General features: G+C 36.7%; 3 protein-coding genes across 12 annotated transcripts in view; 2 read left to right on the top strand and 1 right to left on the bottom strand.

Moving 5' to 3' along the window:
- LOC120632615 (probable phospholipid-transporting ATPase IM) overlaps positions 1-7,996 on the top strand; it is an 84,909-nt gene extending 76,913 nt beyond the window's left edge. For all 6 annotated transcript variants that reach the window (XM_039902549.1, XM_039902550.1, XM_039902554.1 and 3 more), the window contains 7 exons: positions 1,311-1,445; positions 2,493-2,644; positions 3,865-4,088; positions 5,108-5,333; positions 6,355-6,458; positions 6,769-6,942; positions 7,412-7,996. In XM_039902549.1, the coding sequence (XP_039758483.1) occupies positions 1,311-1,445; positions 2,493-2,644; positions 3,865-4,088; positions 5,108-5,333; positions 6,355-6,458; positions 6,769-6,942; positions 7,412-7,786 (1,390 nt within the window). In that variant the 3' untranslated portion in view covers positions 7,787-7,996. The remainder of the gene's footprint in view (positions 1-1,310; positions 1,446-2,492; positions 2,645-3,864; positions 4,089-5,107; positions 5,334-6,354; positions 6,459-6,768; positions 6,943-7,411) is intronic.
- A 1,896-nt stretch (positions 7,997-9,892) lies between these two features.
- On the top strand, positions 9,893-11,923 carry LOC120632729. Its single transcript, XM_039902718.1, has 2 exons — positions 9,893-11,056; positions 11,351-11,923. The coding sequence occupies exons 1-2, from the start codon at positions 9,981-9,983 to the stop codon at positions 11,880-11,882; spliced, it is 1,608 nt and encodes a 535-aa protein (XP_039758652.1). The 5' UTR covers positions 9,893-9,980; the 3' UTR covers positions 11,883-11,923.
- A 5,237-nt stretch (positions 11,924-17,160) lies between these two features.
- The window catches only part of LOC120632728 (unconventional myosin-IXa-like), a 40,720-nt gene continuing 35,282 nt past the window's right edge, over positions 17,161-22,598 (bottom strand). For 4 of the 5 annotated variants that reach the window (XM_039902712.1, XM_039902716.1, XM_039902713.1 and 1 more), the window contains 5 exons: positions 22,050-22,232; positions 21,687-21,802; positions 20,550-20,691; positions 18,843-19,027; positions 17,161-17,938 (listed from right to left, as the gene is read on the bottom strand). In XM_039902712.1, the coding sequence (XP_039758646.1) occupies positions 17,791-17,938; positions 18,843-19,027; positions 20,550-20,691; positions 21,687-21,802; positions 22,050-22,232 (774 nt within the window). In that variant the 3' untranslated portion in view covers positions 17,161-17,790. The remainder of the gene's footprint in view (positions 17,939-18,842; positions 19,028-20,549; positions 20,692-21,686; positions 21,803-22,049; positions 22,233-22,598) is intronic. The other variant, XM_039902714.1, reaches the window with a different exon arrangement.

Here is a 22,598-nt window from a genome sequence, read left to right as displayed (position 1 = left end):
AGATGTGAGTATACCGGCCACTTTACTCCATATCCAGTTCATTATTGATCGAATTTGTGCTCTTACATTAGTGCTAAGCTACGTGTTTGTGTAAACGTTGCTTATAAGCAATCGTCTGCTTTAAATTGTCTACAAAAAAAAATATTAAACAGTATTTTTTTGCATTCCCAAAATGCTAAGTAAAGTATTTGACGGCCGATTGGCGCAGTGGGCAGCGACCCTGCTTTCTGCGAGTCCAGGGCCGTGGTCGATTCCCACAACTGGACAATATTTGTGTGATAAACATGAATGTTTTTCAGTGTCGGGGTTTTTTTATCTATATATTATAAGTATTTATGTATATTATTCATAAAAAATATTCATCAGTTATCTTAGTACCCATAACACAAGCTACGCTTACTTTGGGACTAGATGGTGATGTGTATTGTCGTAGTATATTTATTTATTTATATTAAAATATCTAACCCTCACTGATGTCTTAAACAATCTTCACTGTGTTTAAACTGCTCACTTTCGAGATCACTTTCTTATCTATCTTTCCCATATAGGCGATAGACACTATCACAATCTACACCTTGACACATTCCTAATAAAAAATTCTGTAGCGTAGTTCATGAAAAACAATAATACATATTTACAAGTGTTGATAACAGAAATCGGCTTATTGCTACTGCTAATTGCAATGTTGTGTGACTATAAATAATACAATTTTGTGATAGTTCTATTAACAATTATTTTTGTTTGTTCTTGTTGATTTCGTATAATATGATTTTTTTAGAGTAATTCCTTTGTGAATTAACTGACGAAATTAAAGTATGATCCTTTTATTTTGTGGTCGCTGTCTTATCATTGTTAGAAAATTACATTAAAAATAGACGGAGTTGATGGAACTATACAGCTACCATCTTAATGATCCGAAATGATCGCGTCGTGCTTCTTATAGCCGTCTTCTTATAGTGTCATATAAAACTATACTAATATTATAAGGATCAAGAATTTTATACTTTGTTTATGTTTGGATTACCAGTTCAGACAATATATGTATATTAGAAAGTCAAACAAGAATATAGGCTAAAAATACACCTTCCTAGATAGACAGCTGACGTCAAGCAAGTCGCAGGGCACTAAGCGGCATAAGACTATGGTATTCGGAAATCCCTACCTACCAAAAACGTACGTCCAGCAGCGGATATCCATCAGTTGAGATAATGATACACTACTTTTATGCCAAATACTACTATGGCTTCCTCTGTTTACTGCGAAATCCTAAATAAGATCACGAAATGCTAGACGATTGAGATGGGTTACAGCAACGAGTACGTTACGGCCGGCGGGCCTTACTCTGCGGACGCTCACGAGCACAACGCCGACGACTCCAACGGGTTCGCGATCGTCGTCAACGGACACTCCCTCGTGCACTGTCTGCATCCCAAGCTAGAGGAAAAGTAAGTCAGTTTCATTCTAATAAAAAAAAATTTTTTTTTTTTTTTAATTCATTTTACCTCACCTGATGGTAAGTGATGATGCAGTCCAGAATGGTAGCTGTAACCTGTTAGGGAGTATGGTAGTCATACCATAGGTTTGCGTGACATCGGGCCGGAACATTAAGTAGTTAACGGCACTTCTTTGTCGGTAGGGTATAACTAGCCACGGCCAAAGCATCCCACCAGACCAGACCGGAGGAAATTCAGATACTATAAATTCCCATATTGCCCCTGCCGGGAATCGAACTCGGGACCTCTTACTTAAACGGTAAGGTACTTAAACGGAAAAGGTAAGGTACTTAAACGGAAAAGGTAAGGTACTTAAACTCACCGTCGCACCAGGGATTCTAACGACGTTTCACTCCCATAATATATTCTTCTAGGACCTTTCTATGGTCTGGGACAGTTAAACCTTTGTTACGTCTAACCAGTTTTCGAATCAATAACAGAAAATTAGAAAAACCCGATGAGATCAGCCGAAAGCTTGAAAAACTTTTGTTGCTACTACTGATTACTTCCAATAGATGGTATTGCAACTACGGATATTTCCAACAGATTGCCTTCTTCAAGTGGTGCGTGTGGATTTCAACGGAACGGATAAAAAAAAAATTGCTTAAGATATACATAAGATAATGTTCATTGTTTCGTTATTCGCTTGAAGAGTTACAGGCAAAATTCTGTATTATGCCGTGCTGTGTGGCCTGCCTATTAAGTTTTGCCTAGATTACTTAAAAAGTGGTTTACGCCGACTGAACCAACCGAGAAAAAGTTACCAATTAAGGTGCTATTCTATTCTCTCTATTCTTCACGCCCGAACTAAGCAACCACTAAACTTGCTATTTAGCATGGAATTAGTTGAAAGGACTAGGTAGGAAGCAACATACTACCTTTTATCCCAGGAAAACCAACGATGACCAACAGGATTTATTGAAAAACCGTTATAAACGCAGACGAAGAGTAACAGCTAGTATACAATAATATCAAAACTATGTTATTCCCGTCGTTTAGGTTCCTTGACGTCGTACTGCAGTGTCGGTCGGTGATCTGCTGTAGAGTGACGCCATTACAAAAAGCCATGGTAGTTGAGCTTATCAAGAAAAGCAGAAAAGCGGTCACGCTCGCAATAGGGGACGGTGCCAATGATGTATCTATGATAAAAGGTGGGTACATTTTATTTACTTGCGTATTGTACTGTAAGAGATGATTGAACAACGGCGTTCAAATAATACAAAGGTTCCAAATTTTAGCATTAATTATTATTGATTGAATTTTAGTTCGTTTTGAGTTTTTCACTGTTCATGTTCTGTTTTATGTTAAATTTCAAGTTAATAATTTTAAAGACTATCATAAAGTTTCAATTTAATAGCACATCTACATGAAAAATACTTTAAAAAAAATTTAAAACGTAGAATTGGTTTTTAACGGTTACTCTATACAATGGCTCAACGTTTTTGTCGAACCTGTATTTGTGTAGCCTTATATCGCATTCATATGTACCAGGCATAATGCATCCATTTTGGTGCAACTTTAATTGCAAATGCGTTTGCATATTAGCAAACCGTTATTTACTCATTTACTGAATAGTTTTTTAATTCAACTTTAGTTTAATTTTGTTAGCGTAACTAACACCTTACACTCGAGCTCGGCTAATGTTGCACGATTATTAAATGAAAAAAGCAAATCCAAATAGTTTCGAAAGGTTTTATTTATAGTCTATATCGGTCAATTCGTATGATCACTTCTATAATATTTATTTATGATGTTACAATTATAGTGTTCTCACAGATTTAAATTTAAGTCAAATGAGCTACAGCATTCTTTTATCAAACTAATATTATACAGGAGAGAGTTTGCATGTAAGTGTGTATGTTTGTTACTCCTTCACGCCCCAACTACTGAACTGAATTGGCTGAAATTTGGAATTGCACTGGATTAAAATATGGGCTACTTTTTACACAAGAAAAATCCATGGTGTCCCACTACAACTAACTATGTCATCAGTTATAAAATATATTTCCTAAGATTCTAATTGTAGTCATAAATGCTGGGAGTTTTTAGTCTGTCATTGTTTCCCTCACCAAAATTAGTATTTAAATCATCAGTAAGCAATTACACATTGAAACCGTTTAAGTTGTACACAAATCTCTAAACTAAGTTCTCTATAAAAAAAAGGTCTGAAAGTTGTGCTCTCCTTTTCACGCTTCATCCTTTGCACAAGGATGTCGCCCGTATTTCTAATATACTAAAAACTCTGACCTAAATAAACGTAATTTAGTTCAGAGTTTTTAGTATAGCAGAATTGGCAATAGTACACGCGTATAGAAAACGCGAGCGATGCGGCGATCATTACTAGTTATGCTAATATAATATTTTGTTTCAGCGGCACATATAGGCGTTGGAATCTCAGGCCAGGAGGGCATGCAAGCAGTATTAGCGTCCGATTACTCGATAGCGCAGTTTAGGTTCCTGCAACGACTACTGCTGGTGCACGGCCGGTGGTCGTACTACCGGATGTGCAAGTTTCTGCGGTATTTCTTTTATAAGAACTTCGCGTTCACGGTCTGCCACTTTTGGTTCGCGATGTTCTGTGGATTTAGTGCACAAGTGAGTATTGTTTGATTCCACATAGAATTAAATTTTCTATTTTTATTGTTTATACCAGAAGTATAACAAATAATAAAATATAGATCGGAAAACAAATGCAAGCGAACTTCCACCTTCCCCAAGATTTGTGTAAAATGATTTAATGATTACTAAAGCGGTGATAGTCTAGTGGCTACTCTTTTAGGGCGGAACGAGTTCTTACGTGCTGTATTGTGCTGTTTAAGGGCTGATAATGATGATGAAGTCTTTTTAGAAATATGTTTTTCTGTACGAAAACTGTATTCTTAAAAATAACTGAACGGATTTTATTTTACGGAAAAGAAGTATTAGCTTAAAGTTTTTCATCCCAAACGGTAGATCCAATAATCCCGGGTGGTGAGACCTGGAGGTCGTGTCAGATTGAGGGCTCTGGCTGCTTGCTCTCCGTTTGCTAACCCGAGAAGACTGCAGTTGTTGTGCCACAAACTGCTAGGCTAGTTAGGTTTGGAGACCGTTTCTCTTGAGATGAGACTCATGGGCATTGATAGGGGATGCGCCAGTGTGTTTTTTGAAGATTCGGGAACTTATCAATACGAGGGTGGCCATCGAGGGATTTTTATCAATAGCCTACAACAGTCTACTACTGGACCAAACAATGTCACAAAGTTGGACAGACCCATATTTATAGGTAGCGGGAAGATGGAAGCCGGAAGGGCATTCCAGATCTTCGCTGTGCGAATTGCGAATGGGAAAGCAAAACGCTTTGTACGAGTCCATGGGACATCAACTACGTAACGGTGCAGACCCTTACGATGCCTTGCAGTTCGATGATAGAAAAGTGAAGAAGGAAACAAAATAAATTAGTAGTAGCACTGAGGACGGCGCTTCACGTTCTCTGTATTATGTACCTTTGTCAAAACAAATGTTTTAGTGTGTATAAATCCCCCAGGAAGCCAGGTGTCTCATAAAGAAGAGTTCACCCTCGAGAAACAAGAAACAAAGTAGTATTTACACGTATTGTATTACATCGCTTGTTCCAGACGGTGTTCGACGAGATGTTCATCTCGGTGTACAACCTGTTCTACACGTCGCTGCCGGTGCTGGCGCTAGGCGTGTTCGAACAGGACGTGTCGGACGCCACGTCGCTACAGTTCCCCAAGCTGTACGCGCCCGGCCACACCAGCCAGCTGTTCAACAAGACTGAGTTCATCAAGTCCACGCTGCACGGTTGCTTCACCTCGCTCGTGCTCTTCCTCATACCCTACGGTACGTGATTTTCTACTGACGTCTTTATTATGCCTCATTATGTACTCTATCCAGGGCTCATTCAGGAAAGCTCAAGATCGTACCGCCTGGCGAGCTTTAGTAAGTAAAGCTTGCATAGATAGTCACGGCCCTCAGCGTTGAGGTTACGACGAAGAAGATAGTCCGCAGAATAGTTCGAAGTCCGAAGAAGTAGTTCCTGAGTTCGATTCAATTTGGTTTATCTATCAAGAAATTCTTAGTCATCAAATCAACCCATTACCGCTTAACAAAAAAGCGGTAATGTTGAAACAAAACAATGAGAAGGGTTTAGGCCTGGTGGCAGATTGGTGGACTCCACACTCTCAGACAGGTTTCCTCACGATGTTCACCTACCTAATTGCATAAAACGCACAAAACTTAGAAATTTAGAGGTGCGTGCTGCGATTTGAAATCGGTCTTCCTAACCACAGAGCTATCACCGCTACCTAATACTAGCCCGGAATTCAGAAATTCACCCTGTGCCTCAGAGAGCACCTTAAGTTGTCGGACCTGTGCTATTTACTTTTGTATTCGAGCAACCGCCGCATCGGACTATGTGAGTAAGGGAATAGGGAGTGCACCAGTGCTGCAATAAACCTCCTAATAGATTTCTGCGCGACATCGTATCGACACGGTAAATCGCACGGCGGCTCGTCTTCTTTAGTGGGCAAAGCCAGAGACCATACCAGAGAGAAATCAGAAATTCTATATTTCCAAATTTTCCCTGCCACACACAGATCGAATCAGTCGAATTATCCACTTAAAAAACCACATCGCTGACTGTGTTATTTTGGAGGCCGTTATTTTGCCGTTATTAATAGTCTGTGTCTTTGATCTATTTAGCTAAGCAACCTTATAACTATTGTCTAGGAGATCGAGTAAAGCGATAAGGCGTATGTTTTATGTTATATTCACTATTCATGTTTTATTATTTTTTTATTGCGTCCATGATAATCGGCTGATGATAGAGCCAGAGTTAAATGTATATTTTATCTGTACGCAGGTACTTACAAAGACGGGTTGGCGCCCGACGGCAAGATATTGTCAGACCACATGTTACTAGGGAGTGTCGTGGCTACGATACTAATTATTGACAACACGACACAGGTGAGCTGTTATATTTTACCACTTCATACAAATGTAGGTCACAAGTTGGTGGATCCCCAAAAGGGACTACATAAAAAGATATTCTGGATACAAATTGTACACACACACACACACACACACACACACACACACACACACACACACGATGCCATAGCTGGTGGAAATCCCTATAAACGACCTGTATTCTTTAGTGGACGCCTTTTTGTTGATGTGTTGAATTGCAATTTTTCGCAAATAAATAAAATGTAGTATTGTGTGTAATAAGCCGCACATAAATTCAAAATAAATTATGTTTCTGCTTGTATTTCAGATCGCGTTAGATACAACATACTGGACGGTATTCAACCATGTCACAATCTGGGGCTCGTTGGTGTCGTATTTCGTGTTGGATTATTTTTACAACTACGTGATCGGCGGCCCCTACGTGGGCTCGCTGACTGTGGCACTCACGCAAGCTACCTTCTGGTTTACTGCCGTGCTCACTGTTAGTACCTCTTATATAATATATAAACAATGCACAGTTTCTTTTGTACACAAATCTATAATTTACAGATTTAAGTAAAAATTAATTGGTACCAATATCTAAATGAAAATCAAGCCTTGGTTTTTTCTTGTAATTTTTGAATCTGTAGAATAATGATAACATAAACGTTAAAAAAGCTTAGGTATGAATTGCTATAACTTCATAGCCAACTGTTAATCGACTTTGTGATGATAATAAAAAAAAATATGGCTAAGTTTGTACAGGAAAGGTAACAAATGCAGTTATCAGCGTCACAAAACCGGAAACCTATATATATGAACGCTTCCTAAGTGATAGGCATGCATGAATAAAGAGTTTTTAAATTTGAATCCCACTTCTGAATATTATGCCTGAAGACAGTTACACCTTTGACAGATTTTATACCTTTTTTGTACAGCAGCAATCTTTGTTAAACTTTCGTGTCTTATAGATGATGATCCTGATGGTGCCGGTGGTGTCGTGGCGGCTGGCGTGTTCGCGGCGGCGACCAACGCTGGCGGAGAGGTTGCGTGCGCGCACGCGGTGGCGCCGTGCGGCCGCAGCGCCTGCACCGCGCACGCCGTCCGCACGCCGTGCGCGGCGCTCCGTGCGCTCCGGATACGCTTTCGCCCACCAGGAGGGCTTCGGTCGCCTCATCACGTCGGGCAAGATCATGCGGCGAATCCCGCACGCCGACGCCGCGCTGTCGGCGCTCGCCTCGCTGCCGGGCAAGTTCCATCCGCGGTCGTCAACGCCGCCGCCCTCTCCGCCTTCGCCGCCTTCGCCGCGGGCGCCCAAACAAGACCTCGATTCCGTCGACTTATGAGCCCAGCGGACGACTGCGAGCGGCCCTTACTCTTGAGAAGTCGAGCAGAACGCGAGAACGGAGTGCGACCGGGACCCGGACCCGGCCGAGCGGCTATCCGTAATCGGTTGACGTCTTCGCTAGCGATAGTGTTCTTTTAATAAAAAGACGTAAAATGTACAATATAAGATCGACAGTAATGTTTGTAAATAATAAATTGGTTACAAACGACCCGTAATTTTTTATTAGACGGCATAATGTCGTCGCAACTCGTATTGTGATAATGTTGATAGATTTAAAAATTCGTATTATATTATTGCCTATATTAAATTATATTTGTTGATCGAGAGTATATATTGATAGATATTTATTACGGTACGTACTAAGATTACTCTTTTGTATCGGAAAGCGTAGTTATCTCCCGATGTTCCTTTGTATGTGTAGACGACGTAGTTCCGTTTGCCACGAGCGCGACCCATCGATTATTCTCTTTTAGTTTGATCGTCGACGTGAATGTCGTTAAACGATATACGTTAAATTTATTACCGAAACTATTCGTTTTTGTGGTGTAAAAACTTGTAATTTTTTCGTTTCTATTTCAGTTTTGATTCGTTAATTCACTGAGCTTAATGTTTTATATGCTTTTTAATTATTGTCGTCTTGTGTCCGGAGACCTTAGTGAAATGTGCATTTAAAATATGTCCGTAATATATGCAGTTGAAATAAAATTCAACTGTGAGTATACTATCTTTTTTTTCTGATGTTTTATAATTTAAATAAGTTACATTTTCATTCATTGTTTCTCTAATATGCATCCGAAATAAATGTTTTCAGATATTGTGCCTGATTTGAACTGCATATAATACACATAATTTCCTTTGGTATCAAATTTTTAATAAAAAAAATTACTCTCTTGGAAACTTTTTTTATTATGTACCTACTAATACTAAACGGTAATATTAAATAAACGTGGCTTAACATTGGAATAGTTCGGCAATGGTTTTTCGTGTTCTGAGATTTCAGGTTCTGTTGGGTGACATGTGACAAAAAACCAATTATTTCGAAATGATGCCACGTTTATTAATTATTCCCGGATGTAACTGCCTCGTTGGTCCAATGTTGAGCATGTTCTACTGCAGATTAGAAGTTTCTATCCCCTGATCGGGCCAGTTTAATAATGGTTTTTTCTATCGATCGAAAATTCCTGATATTCGTTCGGATTTTGGTAGTTGACTTTGATTAACGCCTCTGAGAACACGTTTTGCCCAATCTCTCTCCGGTCGTGCGGGAGCTGCCGTCCCATCTGACTATAAGAGAGAGAATAGAGAGTTCACTTGTTTGTGCACGTTCTAACTTGTGCACTATAATATCTCTCGCGTAGTTTGTAAATCTCTGGAGATTTACCACCGTGGCTTCGGCTACGTAGCCACGTATCGTATAGGAAAAACTGTTATGTAATTTAAGGGCTGCTGAGCTATCAAGGAGTTTAACATTGAACTCTTGTATTACTGGTACGGCGGTGTACGGTTTATACCATGTAATGTGTTTACTTTATTCCACTCATAAAACGCATAACGCAAATACTCGGTTTTTTTACACACATAAAAGTAGAAAAGTACGCCGATTGGGCGCATAGACTGCCCACACTACGATTACTCTTTGGATCACTTAGGTATTAAGTACTGATATGATTCATCTATTTAGTATATTCGGCATAGCGGCACAAAGGGTGGATGCAGCGTTAATGTTGATGTTAGGAGTTGAAAAACAAAAACACCCAACATCAAAGCACATAAAAAAATCACGAATACGGCGTAGTCGCATAAATTAATGTATAGTTCCGCCAATAAGCGGTTTATTCCGTATAACGTGGAAATGTTGCTACTTAAATTATAGGTAATATTTTATTTCGAGTTTGGGACCAGAACCCAACTCTACAGTGAGTCGTTCTGTGATTAGCGCGCGAGTAAGTATATATAACTTCTAATTAGCTTCACGTTACGAGCAAGTGTGATGAAATATAATTTGCTACACATGTAACGAAACTTAATGTGCTAGCACCCAAAGCTAGTTAAAATTTAATTAAAAAAATTATGTATTCTCTGTGGTTGTCAATGTGTTGTCAATGTTGATTTTGATTTTTGTTGGTTATGTTATGAATGTTTGAAATTAATTTTTTCAGTTCAATCTTCCGAGCTAAGTTTAAATTAGAAAGATGAGTGAAGTAAACCAGATATCACCTTGGTATAATACAGTCGAATGGAATAAAGTCTATAATAATATATTTGAGCCAACTTCATCACTTACTACAAAACAAAATGCTCTCGACCAAATAATAATTTGGAAAGCTAGGTGTCCTGCTTTGCCTTCTGGGATTGAAGCTACTATGAGCTTACTGAATGTGTACATCCAGGACCAAGGGCAAAACCATGATATATTTAACGATCATATACTTCGCTTAGCATACTCTTCTGCATTGATGCGGTTTGTAAATCATATGTTTGACAAAGAAACTGCGAAAGGGCTCAGCTTGTTTCAGGCTGCCAAAACTTTCGGAGTTCCAGAATGGATTATAGAGTTACGCCATGATACTGCACACAGTAATAAACTGCCTCAGCTCGAGTTACTGAGAGAAGCTTGTGTTCTGAGTTTAAATTGGCTTCAAATAAATTATTGGAATAAACATAAATCATGTATTACTGATTATATTATCGGTAAAGTTCACAATGAAACAGAAACAGACAAAAAGATAACAGCACTGATGAGCTTCTGTGTTTCACTAAGTATTTGTTCACATCCTTCATGCAAATTAAAGACTTTAGCTGATATAACATCTAAAAATTTGAGGGAATATTTAGTTAATGATGCTCGTCATTTGTTTGAAGACAGTCTAAATTTTTCAAATTTAAACATTGGAATTGCCAAACTGTGGAGTGCGATGAATAATAAAGCCAAGAAAATACTGAATAATGAGTCTTCCTCAAGTTATGTAAACAAAGCACTATTGTCAGATGGATCTGCATTTTTATCACTAGATATGTACAAACATCTAGATAACTTTGGCTATACTAACAATAGACCTTTAAAAACAAACTATGTACAAAGTTTTTCTGGACTTTTGCATTTTCTTATGACAAATGACTTACTGCGAGACTTTTTATTGGAGCTCATTAAGATAACACAGGGTGAGAATGAGAAATGTGTTAATAAATGTAAACTTGCAGCTAAATGGGTGTTCATTATTTTAGAAGCTTTAAGGAAAAATCAACAGTTTATGGAAAAGATAAATACGTAAGTATATATATAGAGTTTTTCTTCCAAACCCATACTTTTCAGAGTGCATTCTTATGTACTAATTCTGCTTTTATAACCAAAAAAATATTAAAGCATTAAAAAAATGCCCATTGTTAGACCACATCCTGCTGGTGTTGTCATTGCCATTGTCCAATGGTATCCTAGATGACATTGCACACCAAATCTAAATTTTAAAAAATTCCTCCCAGTGTAATAAATCCTTTCACTGATTTTTATGTATTGTATGAGAAATTATCTTGCTGCTATTGTAATTCGTCTTTTTAATTACAGGACTGATATTGATATGTCATTAAAGAATGAAACAGAAATTAACAACTTATACTATCACTGGTTTCCGAATGATAAGAAGAGAGCAATATTCTTAGACTTGCGTAAACCAGTACCAAAAGAATTTACTAACATAAATTTCATACAGCCAATTATTTCAACTTACAATTCTTATCTAGTGTTTTTTGTAAAGGAGCTTTTATCCCTTGTAAGACCTATAATACCTGATTCAGTAAAGGTCAAAATATGCCAACTTGCAAAAGTAATTGCATCACCAGAAAAATTTGCAGTTCTGTCTAGTAAAATATATACAGCTGATGATCTCCAAATATCAAACAATTCGGAAAGCATAAATGAATCGAAAGACAATGAGGATATAGAAATAATAGAAGTTCAAATAGAAGGAAAAAAAAATGATGATACCACACAGAAGTTTGGTATATGGCAAAATGCTTCTAAAAATGCTGATTGGATGACATGTCCTATAGGACAACTTCCTTGGACACAAACTGTAGAAGACATGGAGATACAGTAATTTTATAATTTAAATTAGAAATTAAAGCCATGTTATCCACAGCAATTGTTTATTTTTTATCATAATTTGTATACAGTATAATATTTTGGTTACATTTTATTATAATTATTATATTGACACATTATAGGACTTCTAAAAGTAGATTGATTAATTATACATATAATTAGTATATTACAAATAGCTTAAGAAGATAACTCGGCAGCTGAAACTTTAAATAAAATGTTGTATTTTGAAAAATATTGGTCCTTAGCAATTACATAATGTTCTTGAATTAACTGCTATTTTTATTGTTATAATCAATGGAATATCAAATTAATATCTTATTCAACTCTTACATTTTCATCTGATATCAGTAATTATTTCTGATATGAAATGAATTTTAAAGAATTCCAATAATAAAAACAAAAGTTTAAAATCACATTTATAATGCAAAATTGTTTTTAACAATTCGAGTACATATCTACACACAATTATAATTTTCAAAACCTAAAATTCGTAGAATAAACATCAGGCACCAGTTCAAATTTTAAACACCATGAATTATTAAACATGAAATATCCTAAACACTAATTAACTAAAACCAACTATTAGTATGTATAACACAGTAGTAACTAAGTTGTTACACCTCTAATATTTATTTACAAAACTTTACAAGGATTTTTTTTATCTACAAGGACTTATAACTTTAAATACTAAGATGGAGCCACATTGAACATTTATCAAAAACCTACACATACATTATACATAAAGCAATAAAAGTTATTTATTGATATAGATTAAAAACAGTTCAAAGGTATATTTTATATAAAATATTGTTTTCAGATTTTTTTTTGTATGCAGCTAATGAATAATTTGATTCTAAAATTCTATAATATACATACAATCAGTGTGTTAACATTTAGTAAAAGACATCAATATCTAAACATTTTCAATCTATAGAATATGAACTGCTGCTTGTTGAAAGCAAATTAGTTGAAGGCACAAAAAGTACAGTAGATTACTGCGACACAACCCCCAATAAAAAGAGATAGATATTCTTGAATATAGATACGACATATCAGTGAATATGCAAATATAACAATTTTTGTGTAAATGACATAAAACATAACAGAATTATAATTTGAGATTCAAACTAACATCGTGATATTAAAGGGCCTCCAATTGTAACTAAAAAATGAGTCCGCAAATCACAAATATCAATCAGTAACTTAATGCTAAAAATATGTTTTAGTTCATAAAATTACATGTCACAGAGATATTCGTTGTTTGAACATTAAGTATAACTTAAATTTTTGTGACTTAACAATAATTCAAATAGCTTAACAATAGACAGTCTTTTAGATTATGAAACAAATAAAATACAAGCAAGGTACAATCAGTAAAACTAATGGATACACCACTCTGTTAATTATAACATTTCTAACATTTATCTATATAATCCATAGACACTATACTGTGAAGTCGGGTAAGTTTGTCCTATTAACGGTTTTGAGTTTAATAGAAAAGCAAATTCACCCAACTTAATTGAATATACACTACGATTTACACAATATGCGTTTGTTGCTAAAAAGAAGAGTACAGACTAAAGTCGTCGTGGCCTGCTGGATTTATATTTCAAAGTCCGCCCAATTATCTTTTAAAAGATAAGGTACGATACAAATAATAATTATTAGTGGCTAGTATAGCCAGCAGGACGGCGTCTTTGGTTTGTAACATCTCTTCAAAATAATGCTGTTTCTCGATTTCGAAATGTTGCTATGGCAACTGGTATTTGTACAGATATAGGAAATAAAATCATAACCGCTTCCGCAGTCGTTAAATTAATTGCTAGTTCTCAAATATTAGAGATACTGTTAATTAAAATGTGAATGTACGAGTGTATGTATGATTTTCTTAACCTTAAATCACTATATAATTCCCTTTACAAAAAGTATAATCTCAAAATCTATATTTATTGTTTGATAAGCATTGAAAGGATATAAAATGCAACACTGTTTTTTAGACAAATGCAGCAAGTTTTATATGAACTGTATTTCATATTTTATGCAAACCGGAAATGGTAAAACATGAGTACAAAATTAATTATTTTATTAAAATGAAGTTGCAGTTATATTCTATGTAAAATATGTTCTTTTAATATTTTGCAATACGTAAATACACTATATACCAATTTTCTAACAGACGCGATCGTTTCTAAAATCTAATATAATAATGTATAACAACTTGCAAAATGCATCATGGCCAAAAACAACATTCGCTACTGAGTTTTATTCAGCTAAAAGTCTAAGTATTAAAATAGTTTATTTTATGAACTATCATTACAAGAACTATAATAATCACAATTAACTGGATTTACATATCAAGACGATTAAGTACTATACAAAACTCTTCAGTGTTTCAATAAGGGCTAATATGGTGCAAGACTTGATTCTAAGGCTTTGTAAACAAAATCCGTATAATTTAGTAGTAGCAGACTAAATAATACTACTACTAGAGTTATATGAATTTGATGATCAAATTACCTGAGATGTGTAGTATTGCTTTTCGGCTGCACTTTTCCTAGATTATCGTGTCTGTATTGATTTATGAATTTATTTATATCAAACTTTATGGCACGGATAGCAGACAACTTCCATGGCACGCAATGCTACGTGTAGCGTGGATATATTAGTACGGAGGTTGGTAATGTTGCTGGGATTGAAAAATATTAGATTTGACTCAGCACGTGTGATGCTGTTGACTGCACCTAAACCAATGTACTAATATGTTCGCTGCTTTACTATGAAGTTTAACATTGCATAAAAAGGCAGTTTAAATTTTCACAAACCAGAATATTATGGATACATCGTCCTAGAGTTAGCACATCATCATGGGCGGACTAAAGTTGGACCATGTACAACTACTATGAAATTAAATTCTTCCAAAATGAATCTGCGTCAGCCATTCGTACTAACTTTAGTCCGCCCAACTTAGATGGCGTGTAATGTATTTATATGCTCACTAGCGCTAAATTATAACCCCAAATTGATACCCTCACTGACTAATAATGGCTAAAATAAATTACACTAATTCTAAAGTGGTAGTACAAAATTTAAAATATTTTTGCAATATTTTCTCCTTTCATTTCTAGTCTAAAAAGCAACTTATGTTCAAGAAAAGCACATACCAAGAGAGCGGAACGTCACCATTTTGTATGTAGTTTTCTTGAACCAGCAGACAAAATGAAGTTCGTCAAACTCTTTAGGCTAGTCTATGATATAAACACAATTTACATTTTATTATAAAACCTGCAGTGTTAAAAGAGTAGAATAATATCGGCGTCGGCGATCAACTGTAATTTCAATGTTGTTTTGTATAACATGAAAACATGACAAACTTCTTGCGAACAATATTATACTATATGGTCATATTTAAGAGATATTCTTCCACGGTACATAAAATAATGCAGAATCATGTTTAACCGACTTTGAGTTTACTTCTACAGATGTTTCCTATTAAATTCCTAAAAACGATTATGTTGCCGATTCTGAATCTCATAACTAAATTGACAGAATTTATAAAAGTATATTCTGTTATATTTTTTATATTATATGTGTACTTATATGTAGTATATTTTAGAGATCGCTTTTAAGCGATAAGGCCGCCTATTGTAGCTTTACTTTCGCTCTTTCAATAGTGTTTTTTTATAGCTTTGTATAGCGTGTAGTTTTTTGACATGTGTCAAAGAATTTAGTTTAATTTCTTCGCAAGGTTTTCAAACTCATTTCAGTCCGGGCAACTTAGAGCTTGTACTACATGCTAAAGCCACCTGTTTTATTTCGAAACCTTCAAAAATAAGCGAATAATTCAGGTAGGCGTTATTATTTAGCAGTCCTCTTTTAAGTACAGTGAAAGGGGAAAAATTTGATTGCATGAGAATATTAACATGTATAATACATTATATCTAAACAGACATTACACATCAAATCAGGCAGCTTTATTCAATTACTATGCCAATAAGATAGGCCGTCGACTCATATAAACGTCAATAAAGGAGATTTCTGACAAACCCGCGGCGTCTTGAGATTTCAAGTATTTTTGTCCCCTGTATATATATATAGGCAGGCGACAAAAATTATATCCCCCGATTATATCCCTTGACAGGGGATATAATTGACGTGTCCACCTTATAATGCACGGGAACATGGAATAGGAGAAGACAAATATATTATTTGGATATTATTTCCACTTGTGCGCCAATGCTCTAAGAATTTATAAAGCGGTGGGAAAAGATTATTTTTTTGCCTTCCCCGGGGGAGATAATTGTCTCCTGTCCAGGCTAGCAGTGCAAGTTTGGCAAATTTTTTTAAAACCGGCAAGCAAGACATGAAGCCGAACACCGGCTGAAATTATATGAAATCTCTTTAATGCGTCTTATGTCCTCCATAAATTTTCCGACGGTCAAAATTACCCGAAAAATTAAGGTTTTTTTATGGGTGTCAATTAGGCCACTTTGAATATCTATAAAGCATTAATATTATATGAAGAATAATTTAAAATTTAAACAGGAACAATTCTTTTTATACGGCAATATGTATATGGCAAGACTTATCGTGAGGAGACATAAAATTGAAATGTTTGCACGCGATAACTAATCGTTGATTGTTTTATCAATATAGATTAATGTTATTCTACAGTAGGCATAACTTAAAGAGGAATTTACTGTGGTAATTAGGATTTATTAAATTAAGAATGTAAGAGAATTTTAAAATTACTGTGCAATAATTAATTTAAAGGAATCGTCGGGGATGCATCCAGGACAGTTACGCCGGTATTCCTTCTCACGTTAATCAAAACGTGATATTTTGGGATTTCGAACTCATGCAAAACATACTATATTTATTTTATTCCTTTCGTAGCTATGTAATAAAAGGTAAGGTTATTTGTAATGGAGGTATTAGGATCATAATTTAGAGAATTTCATGTCACATCGTTTCTCAGCATAAAAGTAAGCTAATAAAAATAATGACGACCCTAACTAATTGCTATTGACGAATTACTGTTTCAATATCCATAATTATTTTTTATGTTGCTTTAGTAATCCCTTATTTGACCATTAATGTAAACTAAGCTAGTACTGGTTGTAACCGCGTTTTATATCTTTGACAGTTATTTCTCTAAAAAAATTTATCAAAAATGCATAACAGTTCGTGCAAACATTATCATGATGACCCTATTAGCATATTACCCCCTTTTCAAATATGCCTTTTATACTATGAGATGTCTAGTTATAGTAGAAATACACTCATAGTCCTGTATTAGCTATTTAGTGAAACCAAAAAATGTAGTGTCATTAGTAAAATCAGACTTTTTACGTATGTACGTAGTTGATATTGTTGTTTAATTTCAAACCCTATGACAGATGAGATGTAAGGAGTGACCAGTTTCCCACATATTTGTATCTACAAAACTATTTTAAATTTACTCATTAACAGTAAATAATTATTGTAAAACTCAGTTCTTCGATTTACGCTCACTTCTTGAGTGTATGTGAATCAGAGATATAATGATTTTTGATTTTTAGAGATGAAAGAAACATCTATGCTTTCTTAATTATGACTTGTAAATTGTAATTCAGCACCTCTTGATTGTTTAGATGAACATTTCTTGCCGGTACATGTTAGGCCCAGTTTAATTGACGTCATAAAGGTGTTGACCGGAATAGTTTCTAGTTGCATTCTACTACTTGAAGCATGTGGCTCGGGCTACTGGTTGGAGCCTACACCATGATGGGGTTGTCGGAGGACAGCTGGCGGTACTTGTCAGTCGATGCTAGGCCCAATAGTATTTACCTCATAAATGTTCACAGGAGTAGTTTCTAGTTGTAATTTATCACTTGAAGCAGGTGGCTCGGGCTACTCGTTGGAGTCTACACCATGATGGGGTCGTCAGAGGACAGCTGGCGGTGCAGAAGGCGTTGGGATCGCAGCGAAGAGGCGCCGGTGCTGAGGTCATCGGTGCTGCCGAACTCGCCGTCGTGGTCTGTGGTTGATAGTAAATCGTCGTCTGATGTCGCCCTGGATTGGTCAAATACGATGGGTTGTAACGCGCTGAGCTTATCGTTAAAGATATATAAATATTAACGATATCACGTGAACTTCTGATAAGAACTTTGTAAGCACAAAGTTAATTGAAGAAGGACAGTATGTGCAAAAGGACCTGGATGTCCAAAGAGATTAATTCCACAAGCCAAAAAATGACAGAAGTTTCCCAAAAAAATTACGGAGTAGGTAAAGTGACCTGAACTTGTTTGTTTCCATATTTGATATCAAACTCATCAAAGTGCGTTTAGCGTGTGAAATTAAATAATAATAGTTAAGTTAAAATCGACAACAGATCGTAATCATAAATCGTCCATTTTTTAAAGTTATTAAATGGCATTTTAGTGTAGCACAAAATTGACAATTATTAGTGTTTACTGACAAGTTATTCTTAGTAACTGATCGGAGTTGGGAAATAGACCTTGACCACTCCCGTTCCTTGGAGAGCACGTGCGAGGTGAGCTCTAAAATGCTTGGCAATAGGACATGTAAGGCAGAGAAGGATTACAGTCCGTCTACTCAAATAGTTTGCACACACACATACAATTTTGGAAACTATGCGAAAAGTTTCACTGTCAGTTCGGCGCGAAGCAACAATACACTGAGTGTACAGAACTTTTAGATTACCTACTCTTTGTTTTAGTTCAACAAAGCGTCGGAACTATAAATCATAATGACTAAATATGACGATATACGAATGAGATCTGCGCCTGGCAGTGGATCATTAACAGTTGGAGCTGCGGATGGTGATTATGATAGTGATGAGTGACAAAGGAACAATATGAAATAAGTGAGTCCATTCTGGCATTGGGGGGCCTCGATAGATTGACGATGATGTTAGTTTGATAATAGTGTTTACTATATGATATGAGTTCAGTACCTGACGAGCGTAGGCAAGTTGGATGTGATGATAGCCTTCTCCTTCTCGATCTCGTGGATGTGTCCTTCGAGGATCTGCTCCTCCGGGCGTGGGCGTAGGCTGTGGGCACGGATGATGTCCAGGCGGTCAGATGCAGTGGCGCACGCCTCGTCCAACGTCGCGATCTCCGCCAACGCGCCGCGCGTCTGAACAATAGCAGTGTTTATAATCCTATAACTTCATCAACAGGATATCATATTAAACCATTTTTTATTTGTCTGCATCATCATCACAGATTCTCATTACCGGCTCACTACAGAGCACGTGCATCCTCCAAAAATGAGAAGGGGTTGGGGCCGAATTCCATCACACTGGGCACTGCCAAGTTATGGATTGGTGGACTTCACACACGTTGAGAACATTAGACTCTCAGGCATGCCGGTTTCATCACGATGTTTTCCGTCACCGTTGAAGCAAGTAATAGTTTAATTACTTAACACACACAAAGTTAGAGCTATCTAGCTGGGATTCGAACTCGGCCCTAAAGTGAAGTCGAGCTCTTTGCTATATTACAGAATAATTATTATAAAGTTGGAAAAGAGCAACTGCAAAGTTCATTGCTGACACTTTCTCGCTAAAATCTGCTTTCCGAACCGATGGTCCAGTTACTATAAACATACTTTACGTTTCTATTGCGCTAAATACACGATTATATTAAGCGAAATGCGCTGTCCTGCGCATTATTCAGTGCATTAAGCGCGCAAAAAAATTTTTCAGCCAATCAGGACAGTCAGTCAGATACCGATGTGTTATGTCAGCGTACGAGCTTTGAGAGCCCATTTGTGTAAGTATAGTATCTTAGGCCATTTCACTAGAAATCACATGACTTTTACCAATGTATTGTCTACCAATTTGCTTACTAAAATATCTTATAAATATTGACCAAAGCTCCAGCAAATTTTAGTAAAACGGGACTCATTAATAAAGGGGGCCAAAACGTCGGATTAGCTTTGCAGTGACTTCTCATAATTCAACAGACAGGACTTTTGAATGAATGAATATACTTTTATTGCACACCACAAAAACTACATAGAACAAAAAGAAAAGTATAACAAAATAACGTATACAATTTTGCGGCCTTTTCGCTACATAGCGATTTCTTCCAGGCAACCATTGGCGAAGATAAAAAAACAGTTACAGAAAATAGTTAGGTTGTGCATACATACATATACCCATAAAATACATATTTCATTACTTAAATATATACATATAATTTCTGACATGACTTTTCTAATTTCAGTGTATCAAAATTGTTCCATGCCGACGTCATACCACGTTTATTAATAGCACCTGAGGGATATGGATGCGCTATTTATATGTACAAAAACGAACTCAGTTTGTCTATATCTGCGCAGACCGCCATTTTGAAACATACCTTTAAACTAATTAATTTGAGAGCACTGTAAATCAATCCGCATGAAAACCTTAAATATTCGGGACAGTCCAAAGTACGACCTGCCCCAACTCATTCATGGTAAGAAGGGACAAGTGTAAACCTGGTCGAAGACGAATTTCCTGGCTGAAAAAGCTACGCTAATGGTTCAATATTAAGTACCTACAAATGATTATATATTAGTTGTTGATAATGTTCAGTTAGCCCAGATGGTTACCAACCTCCGATAGATGGCATTAGAAGAAGTTAACCAATCAAGGGTAGGGTGTACTCACATTGCTCAGCTTGTCGATGAGTATAGCCTCGAGGCAGGAGGTCTGCCGCGCGATGTCGTGCAGCGAGTCTTGTGCGGGCTGAATCTTGTGCGTGCGCAGGATACACGGCGCGAACACTATGGCTAACGCGTTTGGTCCCATCCTGCGACATAGTAAGAGTTTCTAAATATTTTTTATCTAGGTACCTTCAATCTAAATATTCCAACTACGATTCATACAATAAATAAAGTATGATTATAATCACGTGAATGATTAAAAATCTACATCTATCTTCCATTTTACTGTTTTCTTTGTACTTTTACTGTTGTGTTGTGTTGCAATAAAGTTTTTCTATTCTATTCTATCTATCTATGCTAATCCAGCCCCTTAAGACCCTAGGTCCCAAGGTGCTGGAATGGCGACCCCGCACCGGTAAACGCGGCGTAGGTCGGCCCCCAACGAGGTGGACAGATGACATCAAGCGAGTAGCTGGGAGCCGCTGGAGGCAAGCGGCCCAGGACCGTGCATTGTGGAACTCCCTACAAAAGACCTATGTCCAGCAGTGGACGTCAATTGGTTGAGATGAGTATCTATGCTAATAATCCCCGGGAAATCGCCAAAATTAAATCCACTATTTCACACATTACACTCCGACCGACCGCGTCGCGATTCCCGCCTGCACTTATAATTGCTTAGTACCGTGATGTTAAACCCACCTTGTTAAGTTATCCAATCAAACGAAGAGATTTTTTAAATTCGTCTGGTAGTTCCAGACATAAGCGCATTTTATATACTTTCATATCCAATTTAAGGAAAAGAAAAACACTAAGCATACTCTGTGAAAACGAATAAGTATGTAACTAAGCAGTAAGGACGTTTTATTCATTCTATTGCTCGCGCACACACGTACACGTTTAAATGTGATGTCAATCAGATCATCTTTTATAAGTTTACACCTACATAAAAACGGAAATGTTATTTGTAAATACAATAATTTTTTTAATTTACTGGTGAAACGTTCTATAGTTGGGGGGGGGGGGGGGGTCCTGGAAGAAACGGGGATACCTTAATTGAATTACCTTGTAGGTATTGACAGTTTCAGGTAACTGTAGGTAATAACCGTTTTTGTTCAGCCTGGCTGTGATTTCATGCACTTACCTGTTGCGATCTTCATGTAGCGCTACCCTCGCCAGGTGGAATATCAGTCTTTCAACGAGGTCGTAATTTGGTTTTGGTAACTTTTTCAATATTGTAAAGATACTGGACACTCGTTCCTAAAAAAAGAAAATTGTATGGAATTATATTTTATAACATGAAAGCCTTTGAGACCTTTATGGAGAAATTTCAGGCATGCAGGTTTCCTCACGATGTTTTCTTTTACCGTTAAAGCAAGTGATATTTCTTATTGCTCAAATTAAAAACGCACACAGCTCCGAAATTTATCGAACGAAGGAAGCCTAAGCCCTAACTACTAGGCTATCAACGCTTATTCTGGAAATACTAAAAACTTAATGTACGAACCTGCGGGTCTGTAATTTCAGCGGCAAGTATGAAGTCGTCATAGAGGTCGAAGGTGAGCAACGGTTCAGGCAGTTCGCGGAAGAAGGACTTTAGAACTGAGGCGCGGACGTGCACTGCATACGAGTCCAGTCGGTCGACACCCTCGTCGGGCCGTTCATCCAGCAGTCGACGTAGCTCTCGAACCTTTAAGAAACAATTGATTTTTCTAATAAAAGTATAAAAGAAACAATTGATTTTTCTATTAAAAGTATATAAGACACATAATCTCTTCTCTACATAATATAAAACAAAGTGTCTTTCAGCGTCTATTTATCCGCTAGCCCTTCCTTAACCAAGCAACAGAATTTGTTGTGGCGTTCACTGTCGTATAGAGAGTTTTTCGCAGATGGGTTATATAATATTATATCATCGTTATCAACCCATTACCGGCGTACTACAGGGCCCCTATAGAGTTCATAATTAGGAGGGCTTAACCACCACGCTGGCTAAGTGTCAATTGATAAACTTCACACATCTTTGATAACTAATGGAGCTTGAATGTTTCCTCAC

The sequence above is a fragment of the Pararge aegeria genome, chromosome 20, assembly GCF_905163445.1.
Source record: "Pararge aegeria chromosome 20, ilParAegt1.1, whole genome shotgun sequence".
In the NCBI taxonomy this organism is placed as follows: Eukaryota; Metazoa; Arthropoda; class Insecta; order Lepidoptera; family Nymphalidae; genus Pararge; species Pararge aegeria.
Note: the sequence above shows the minus strand (reverse complement) of the source record. Positions and strands in the feature narration are given on the sequence as shown.

Bases quoted from the DNA above. Each gene is read 5' to 3' on its own strand.
- LOC120632729 (XM_039902718.1), top strand. From the start codon at position 9,981: ATGAGTGAAGTAAACCAGATATCACCTTGGTATAATACAGTCGAATGG. The intron at 11,057-11,350 runs GTAAGTATATAT...TTTTAATTACAG, and splicing joins TTTATGGAAAAGATAAATAC to GACTGATATTGATATGTCAT.